This window comes from Microtus oregoni, unplaced genomic scaffold (assembly GCF_018167655.1).
Source record: "Microtus oregoni isolate MIOR12 unplaced genomic scaffold, Mior012 000077F_ref0000221, whole genome shotgun sequence".
NCBI lineage: Eukaryota > Metazoa > Chordata > Mammalia > Rodentia > Cricetidae > Microtus > Microtus oregoni.
The window spans coordinates 6,669,131-6,678,708 of NW_024544029.1; the positions used below are offsets into that span (position 1 = coordinate 6,669,131).

At 51.2% G+C, this 9,578-nt stretch overlaps 1 protein-coding gene across 1 annotated transcript; it reads right to left on the reverse strand.

The window, feature by feature from the left end:
- Positions 1-474: 474 nt before the first annotated feature.
- LOC121441510 (protein Wiz-like) lies at positions 475-2,696 on the reverse strand. Its single transcript, XM_041642750.1, is given in 4 exon segments — positions 475-503; positions 506-2,462; positions 2,464-2,631; positions 2,634-2,696. Coding segments are annotated over 4 exon segments (2,217 nt in total).
- Positions 2,697-9,578: the final 6,882 nt, after the last annotated feature.

Genomic DNA, 9,578 nt, shown 5'->3' on the forward strand with positions numbered 1-9,578 from the left:
GAACTGTAGGGGCTAGGGCAGATCCCAGGTCTCACGAGGTGAGTGTGTGTGTATGTTTGCCTGTGCATGAGTGAGAATAGATATTGATGGGGGCAAAAGGGAACAGGGGTCTGTGGGGTCTTTGCAAATGGAGACGGATGGCAGACATAGCCCTGCCTGGTTGCTAGACACAGGGAAGTGCTGTTCTCCCCTGTAACCAGATTGGCCACCACCAAAGGCCTGGCTACTGCCCCTGCTGGACCAACCAGGTAGGCTCAAAGAGGGTACCCTTGTGGCCCCAGAGTCCTCAGGCTGAGGGAAGGTGGCTAGCTGGCTCCAGGCGTCCAGGATGTAGTGTGCCCGGCCCCCAAAGGGCGCCGGTTTGAGGTTTTGGCTTGCTCCTTTGGAAACGGAAAAGAAAGAGGGACATGGGAAAGGACACAGAGAATCAGGAGGTGACAGGTGGCACAAGAGGAGATCTGGAATGCATGTATGTTAGGGCGCCTCTACAGCTGCTGTCTGTGCTGTGGGGCCTGGGGCTCCTCGGGCAGAGGGTCTGCTTTGGAGAAGTTCATCTCCAGGATGTGCCGCTGTAAATGCCGCACCCACTCTTCCTGGATGGAGAGTGGGCCCTGGAATTCCACTTCACAGAACCTGCACTTGAGGGTATAGATGTTGCCCACAAACTTGACCAGTGATGTCTGTGGGGGGCGAGGCACCAGGAAGGGGACTGGCCGGACCCGGAGTCGGGGCTGCCGCACCTCTTCCAGCTTCTGTTGCAGGTCATTGGTATCCTCACCACCCCGAGCTGCAGAGGCATCTGGTGGGCCGGCTTGTCTGCGTTCAAACTTGTTGATATTTTGCCGTTGGTGCTCCTCTGACTTCAAGGTCCTGGGTGGTCTGGTTGCCAGAGGCCGTTCACCACTGTCAGCTGCCCTGCCAGCCTCAGGCCTCAGTTCCTCCCCAGCACTTCGGCCAACCCAGGACAGGCCCCCAGGTGTCAACCCCAGGGGTGGCCGTTTGTCACTGTCATGGCCAGCACTGCAGAACTTCTTGGTAAAGGGGCGGCCACTCTGGATGTAGCTTTGGTAGGCACCCACTTTCTGGGGCCGGTGTTTGATCCACTCACTCAGCGTCTCGATGGGAGAGACGTTGACCCGCCACTCTGTCACACCGAACTGCCGAAGGTGTGCCGCCGCATGGCTGGCTAGGGCTTTGCGGTTTTCAAAGTAAAGGCCACAGAGCTCACAGCAGGCCTCAGTGGAGGAGTGGGAGGTCTTCTCATGGAGAGTCTTTGCCTTGAAGGGCAGTTCAGTATGGACGTAGGTCTTGGCCTTGACATCTGCAGGGAGGACGCGATCCTCCTGTAGGGGCCGTTTGGTTGCTGCTGGGCCCAGGTAGCTGGTGGTAGAAGGCTTAGCCCCCGTGATGGGCGACAGGCTAAGCTCCAGGGGAACCTGGGCCGGCCCAGCTCCTGGTTTTCCAGGCCGGCTAGCCAGGGGTGACAGAGGCAGTGGGGAATGCATAGCCCCAGGAGCTGCTGTCGGGGAGCCATCCTCAGCCAGAGCAGGAGCCAGGTCTCCAGCTGGAGGCTCTTTCTTGATGAGGCGCAGCTTGGACTTCTTCTTCAGGATCTCTAGAAGTGTGTCAATAGGTGAGCCATTGACAGACCACTCAGTCACACCCATCTGGCGCAGGTGGGAGCGAGCGTGGCTGGAAAGGCCCTTGCGGTTCTTGAAGAACTCACCACAGAACTCGCAACGGATGTCACGTACTGGCTCTGCCCTGGATGATAGGCTCAAAGGTGCCATATCTTCTCGAGGCGTGCCCCAGGGACCCTCAGAAAGGTGTGGCTCCCCATGCAGGGCCCCTGGCAACATTTCCCGCTTGATCTCCACTCTCATTTGTTCAGGTTTCAGTTTCTTGGGCAAGGAAGGAGTAGCAAGGCCTGAGAACATCTTCCGGGCCGTGGGAGGAGGAGAAGCAGTTGGTGAGTGGCCCAGGGGACTGCCCGGTGGCGGTGGCAACTTCTTGGCCAGGGGTGAAATGTGACGATCCGAGGGACTGCGGGCTTCTGGTGAGCTGCCAAGACCTCCGCTACCCACCACCTTGGCTAGGGCTTTTGGGCTAGGCCCTGGTGGGTGGAGGTGTCCACCTGGCCTGGATTGGGTCCGTCTCTTCAGGATCTCCCGCAGTGTGTCAATGGGTGAGCCGTTCACAGACCACTCAGTCACACCCATCTGGCGGAGGTGGGAGCGCGCGTGGCTGGACAGGCCCTTTCGTGTCTCAAAGCAGGCACCGCAGACCTCACAGGTGGTCAGGCTCTGGGCCTTGAGGTCTGGGAGCTCCTGTTTGCTGCCATGAGGAACCTCTGCAGCCACTTTGCTGCTCAGCTGACTGGCCATGGGCTCCAGGGTCCCAGAGACAGGCAAGCTCTTCTTTGGGAGTAAGGGAGACCCCAATTCCATGGCCACCATTGTGTTTTTCCTCAGAACAAAGGCCCGGCGCGGGCACGGGCCTGGGACCCTGCTCCGGCTCGGCCTTGGGCCCGTCCCGCGAAGGCAGCGGCGCCGGGAGAACCACCGGGCCTGGACTCGGGGAACTTGGCGAGGGCGCCCCCGTGGTCGCGCGCTCCCGGGCACCCCCCGCGCGCGCGGCCCCACCGCCGCCTTGCTCTCCGCTTTTGTCACTCGGCACTGGGCGGTGGAGGCGGCCATCTTGGCTCCCAGAAACCCTGTCTTGAAAAAAAAAATGTATTTATTATACATACGTGAATGCAGGTGCATATTGCCACAGCACATGTGTGTAGGTTACAGTGCGAAGGCCACAGCAGACCCCCTAGGAGTCAGTTCTCTCCTTCCACCATGGGACCCAGAGATTGAACATAGGTCCGCAGGCTCGTGTAGCAGGAACCTTCCCTGCTGAGCCATCTCAGGGCCCAAGAGCGCATTAATGCACTACTTTATTGTGATGTCAACTGTATGAGTCCTAGGGAGAGAGCTCACCGACAGACAGCTTGCCTAGCATTCAAAAAGCTCTAGGCAGGTTTTCTGCCACAACCAAAAGACAAAACAAACAAAAATAAGAGTAAGGTAGAAAATACAATGTAATCACAATACTTTGGAAAGTGAAGCAGGAGGATGACAACTTTGAGAACATCCTGAGCTATGTAACAAGACCCTGTATCTGACTAACTAAATTAATAACTTACTACACCCATACATAACATGGGAAAATTCCTCAAGTACTGAGCAAGATTCTGATCTGCAGAACCTTATGTTCATCATGGATGTATATAATCTGAGTTGATTCAAAACATCTTCTTGTAAGAATCCACCAGAAAGGTGGGAAACGACACTGTAATACATGTGTAGTACGTCACGCATCATTCTGATCAGTGAATTACATGCTCTCTGCTGAGGGAAAACATTCCAAAACAGTCTGATGGTGCCACCTGTTTTCTGTCCATCTCCGGGAAGATGCCCTAAGCAGAGCACAAACCAGATCCTACCTGAAGTGACCCACTCTTCTACTAGGAGGGAAAATAAGCATATGACAAACCTAGACAAGGAGAAAACATAGGCTGAGCCGGGCGGTGGTGACACACACCTTTAATCCCAGCACTCGGGAAGCAGAGGCAAGTGGATCTCTGTGAGTTCAGGTCCAATCTGGTCTATGGAGCTAGTTCCGGGACAGGCTCCAAAGCTACACAGAGAAACCCTGTCTCCAGGATCAACATCAACAACAAAAAAACCACACAGAAAGAAAGGAAACAAAACACGTGCTTGTCAGTGCAGCAGTGCAGTGCTGTGCTCGGTGGTGCAGTGCGGTGCCGTGTGGTGCTGTGCTCAGTGGTGCAGTGCGGTGCCGTGTGGTGCAGTGCTCGGTGGTGCAGTGTGGTGCCGTGTGGTGCAGTGCGGTGCCGTGTAGTGCTGTGCTCAGTGGTGCAGTGCTCGGTGGTGCAGTGCGGTGCCGTGTGGTGCAGTGCTCAGTGGTGCAGTGCTCGGTGGTGCAGTGCTCAGTGGTGCAGTGCGGTGCCGTGTGGTGCAGTGCTCGGTGGTGCAGTGCTCAGTGGTGCAGTGCGGTGCCGTGTGGTGCAGTGCTCAGTGGTGCAGTGCAGCTCAGTATTGTATTGTGCTGATTTTTGAGGCATAGTCTCACTGCTCAGCACAGGTTGGGCTTAAATGCTAGCTCCTCCTGCCTCAGCCTTTGGATCATGGGCATAAGCACTCATACCTGGTCTCAGAATCAAGAGAAACACACTAGAGTTCTTGCTTTTGTTATTTATTAGCTGTATGATATTGAATAAAGTGCTTGATTTCTTTTGTTGTTTTGTTTTTATTTATTTATTTATTTATTTTTTTTGGTTTTTCGAGGCAGGGTTTCTCTGTGGCTTTGGAGCCTGTCCTGGAACTAGCTCTGTAGACCAGGCTGGTCTCGAACTCACAGAGATCCGCCTGCCTCTGCCTCCCGAGTGCTGGGATTAAAGGCGTGCGCCACCATCGTGTTGTTTTGTTTTTTGAGACAGGGTTTCTCTGTAGCTTTGGAGCCTGTCTTGGAACTCACTCTGTAGACCAGGCTGGCCTTGAACTCACAGAGATTCTCCTACCTCTGCCTCCCCAGTGCTAGGATTAAAGGTGTGCACAACCCCTGTCTGTCTTAAATCAAACTTTAGTTCAATGAATAAAAATATATATGCTAGGTGTGATTCTGTACACTTGTAATCCCAAGGTTTGGGAAGCTGAGGCAGAAAGATCCTAAGGTCAGGGTTAACCTGAGCTATGTAATGAGTTCTAGGCCATCTTCTCTCTCTCTCTCTCTCTCTCTCTCTCTTTCTCTCTCTGGAAAAAGTTGGCTATAGCCCAGGATTTGGGAGGGAGAAGCAGAAATATTAGGAGATTAGGAGTTCAAGGTCATCCCCAGCTACAAAATGAGTTTGAGTCAGGTGCTATACAAGAGCCTGCCTAAAAATAAACAAGCAAAACCCCCAGAACAAATGCCCTGACATTCATAATCTTGTTAGAATCCAGTTCTGTGAAGATGAGATTGTAAAATGCTGCAGATATCAAGTCAACAAAGGGTTATTCTGTAAATCACACCACAAAATTTGTGAGGCCCGAGGGGGTTTTAAAGGTAGATTCTGAGTCAAGCAGTGGTGACGCACGCCTTTAATCCCAGCTCTCAGGAGGCAGACGCAGGCGGATCTCTGTGTCTAGCTCCAGGATAGGCTCCAAAACTACAGAGAAACCCTGTCTTGAAAAAATAAAAAACAAAGCCGGGTGGTAGTGGTGCACGCCTTTAATCCCAGCACTCGGGAGGCAGAGGCAGGCGGATCTCTGTGAGTTCGAGACCAGCCTGGTCTACAAGAGCTAGTTCCAGGACAGGCTCCAAAACCACAGAGAAACCCTGTCTCGAAAAAAAAAAAAAAAAACAAACAAACAGATAACAAGGTAGATTCTGCTGTGGAGTGTGATATTTGTTTAACTATGTAAAGATGTGTTGTTGCTTTACCTGGCTTGCCTGAGGCACCTGATTGATCTAATAAAAAGCTGAACAGTCAATAGCTAGGCAGAGTGGAAAGGGGAGCTAGCCAGCTGGGGCCAGCCCACCAGACACAGAGGAAGGAGGAAAGCAGGATGGACAGTTTTGTAGACTGTGGATGAGGTAAGCGAGCCTTGGGGCAGTACATAGCAGGAACCACCACCCTGGGGAGTCTGCAGAGAACCCCACACCCCTAATTGTGTTAGGAATCATTCTATTGACAGAGCCTACCCCACACCCAAATTGACTGTTAATGGAGAGCTATCTGTTAACAGAACTCGCCCCACATTCCAAACTATCTAGAGAACTAGGTGTGTCATCTCCTAGTTGTGACTTCCTGGCCTACATGACCAACGAGAACCACGTGACCAACGTGAACTATGCGGCAAGAGCCCAGGCCCCTGTGCCCACCCCCCAACTCCTTACCCTATATAAGCTGTACCCCATCTCTAATAAACGGAGGCTCTGACAAACTTAGCATGGCCTCCTTCTCTCTCAGCTCATATCTTACAGATATGAGACCCTGGAATAACTGACTGCAGGGTGGGTTACAGATTAAGAGTCGTGGGTTAAGTTAAAAAAAAAAAGGCAGCCATATAAGGTGGTGGTGGCTCACGCCTTTAATCCCAGCACTCGGGAGCAGAGGAGTTCAAGGCCAGCCTGGTCTACAAGAGCTAGTTCCAGGACAGGCTCCAAAGTTACAGAGAAACCCTGTCTCAAAAACCAGAAAAAAAAAAATCCAGAAACAAGCCTAGCCGGTTGTGGTGGCGCACGCCGGTAGGATTTGCTGAAGGAGGCAGAGGCAGGAGGATCATGAGTTCGAGGCCAGCCTGGGCTACACATTCTTTAAAAAAAAATAAAAAAAAAAACAGAAACAAGCCTAAACTAAGACCAAGCTTTCATAATTAACAGTAAGTCTCCATGTCATGATTTGGGGGGCTGATGATACCAACCCCCCCTCCCCCGCTACAAGTTCTCCCTGTGGAGCCCTGCTGGCTTCTGCCTCAGTCTCCTACCTCCTTATTTTTGATTTGCTGGTCCTCAGTAGAAACCAGATGGTACTGGTTGTGCTGGGAAAGAACTGAGTCACGGGATTGGGAAACAGGAGGGCATAGTCAGTTCAGGGCAGGGCTTGTGTAGGGGCCCAGACAGACAGGTCCCTGAGCCACACTCCACCTGCCAGCCTTCATTTCTGCCTTAGAACCAGCAGGGTTTCATTCTTAGGCAGGCTTCCCTAAGTGGAGGAAGCAGAGACCACCAGCTATATGCTGATGCTTTCAGGATAAACGGTGATGTCTGCCACCTCCTCGGGTCATAAGCTAAATCCCCAACCAAAACCAGTTACCAGGGGTACCTGGGACACAAACTGGAGGTAGAGGGGGACTCACCCAAACTGAAACAGAGGCCTTCAGAGTCTTCTCAAGGAGGATGGGCAGAGAGTTGGGATGACGCGACACCTAATATTGAAAAGGGTTATTTTAGAAAGACTTCAAAGCCTTTACGTGGGAGGCTGAGGCAGGCCTATCTCTATGAGTTTGAGGTCAGACTGGTCTACATGGGGAGTTCCAGCCCAACTGGGCTGTATATTGGCACCACTATCTCCAAACCAAACAAATGAACCAACCAACCAACCAGGGCCAGTTAGATGGTTCATCAGGTAAAGGTTCTTCTTGACAAACCTGATTACCTGAGTTAGATCCCCAGAACCCATGTGTCAGAAGGAGAGAACAGACAAGTTGTCCTCGAACCTACACACGTGTGCACACACATGCGCACACACATAAATGTACAATGATTTTAAAGGGGTTTATTACTCAGGAATCTCTAGAGAAGCAGAACTTACGGAATGAATCTCTCTGTGTGCTGAAATGACTTACAGGCTATCGTCCAGGTAACTCCACAATGACGGGCTGTGAACACAAAGTCTGAGAATGCAGCAGTTGCTCAGTCCACAAGGCTGAATGTGTCTGCGGGTCTTCAGTATGTGCTGGATTCCGGAAGAATGGGGCTCTCATGCAGTGAAGGAACAGATGTGTGGACGAGGCAAGGGCGAACAGGCAAAGAGCGTGTGTTTCCTCCTACCACGTCCTTCTATGGGCTTCCGGCAGAAGGTGTGACCCAGATTAAAGGCGTGCATCTTCCCACCTCAAGATCCAGAATAAGACTGGGTGGTGGTGCATGCCTTTAAACCCAGCACTCAGGAGGCAGAGGCAGGTGGATCTCTGTGAGTTCGAGGCCAGCCTGGTCTACAAGAGCTAGTTCCAGGACAGGCTCCAAAGCTACAGAGAAACCTTGTCTCAAACAAAAAGAAAGAAAGAAAGAAAGAAAGAAAGAAAGAAAGAAAGAAAGGAAAGAAAAAGATCCAGATTAAAAGTTGTTCTTCCGCCGGGCGGTGGTGGCGCATGCCTTTAATCCCAGCACTTGGGAGGCAGAGGCAGGCGGATCTCTGTGAATTTGAGACCAGCCTGGTCTACAAGAGCTAGTTCCAGGACAGGAACCAAAAGCTACGGAGAAACCCTGTCTTGAAAATCCAAAAAAAAGCCGGGCGGTGGTGGCGCACACCTTTAATCCCAGCACTCGGGAGGCAGAGGCAGGCAGATCTCTGGGAGTTCGAGGCCAGCCTGGTCTACAAGAGCTAGTTCCAGGACAGGAACCAAAAGCTACAGAGAAACCCTGTCTCAAAAATAAAAAAAAAAAATCCAAAAAAAAAAAGTTGTTTTTCCTACTTCAAATTAAGCAAACACTCTCACTGGTCTGCCCTTCATTTGGGGATTTTAGTTAATTTCAGGTGTAGTCAAACTGACAACCAAAACTCTAGCCATGGCCGGGGGCAGCAAAAGCTGTAGACTTTGTAGGCTTGTAGAGACAAGGATATTTTAGAAGGGACATAGGAAAGTCCTCCCTATTTGTGTGTGTGCATATGGGTTCATGTGTGTGTGTGGGATGATGCACACGCATGTGTATGCACGTAGAAGCCAAAGGTTGGCATCTGGTGTCTTCCTCTCTCATCCTCCACAGTCTATCTGTGTATGTTTGTATACATACATGACTTTTTTTCTTTTTTAAATTTTTATTATTTTGAGGCAGGGTTTCTCTCTGTAGCCCTGGCTGTCCTGGAACTCACTCTGTAGACCAGGCTGGCCACAGACTCAGAGATCCTCCTATCTCTGCCTCCTGAGTGCTGGGATTAAAGGTGTGTGCCACCACCACGGGGCCTCAGCCTATTATTTTTTACGACAGCTTCTCTCACTGAACTTGGATCTCGCTGGTGTCTTCACTTCCACAGGACTGGGATCACCGGAGTGTGTCATCAGGCCTGGCTTCTACAGGTCCCCAGGCCCTTTCTTTACCAGTTGAACCCTCACTCTGTCCCACTCAGTCATCTGGAAGCATGAGTCTGGCTGACAGACAGGAGCAGTTGATACGATACCTGTCTGAGAGAGAACTTGCAGGTAGAGGAATAGCAAGAGAAAATCTAGGACAGGGCAGCAGCTTCTGGGAGCGATGTGCACATTCATTGTATATAGTGGCGTTTGATGGGACACTGCAACATGTTATTTTCCTACACGGAAGCATTAGACTGTATTGTTTTGTTCTGGAGACAGTTTTACAATGTAGCTGCAGATGGGCTTGAACTGCCAACCTTCTTCTGCCTCTGCCTCCCACTAGCTAGAGTCCAGGCATGCGCCACCATTACTAGATGAAGCAATAGTTCTCCCTAAGGCAAAAATCAAACTGCGAAATGCTTGAGACCTGTCTAGCCTTAGAATGTTGCTCAATGTGGAGGGCCTTAAATTTCATCTTCATCACAGCCAAAAATACTCGCATTCTTTTTTTTTTTTTTAAGAATTCATTTGTTTTTATATACATCGGTGTTTTGAATGCATGCATGCCTGTGTGAGGATATCAGATTCCCCTGGAACTGGAGTTACAGACAGCTGTGAGCTGTCACATGGGTGCTGGCAATTAAACCCCGGTCTGCTGGAAGTGCTGTCAGTGCTCCTAACCACTGAGCCATCTCTCCAGCCCTGCTTGAAGTACCGATCCACTTCAGCCGG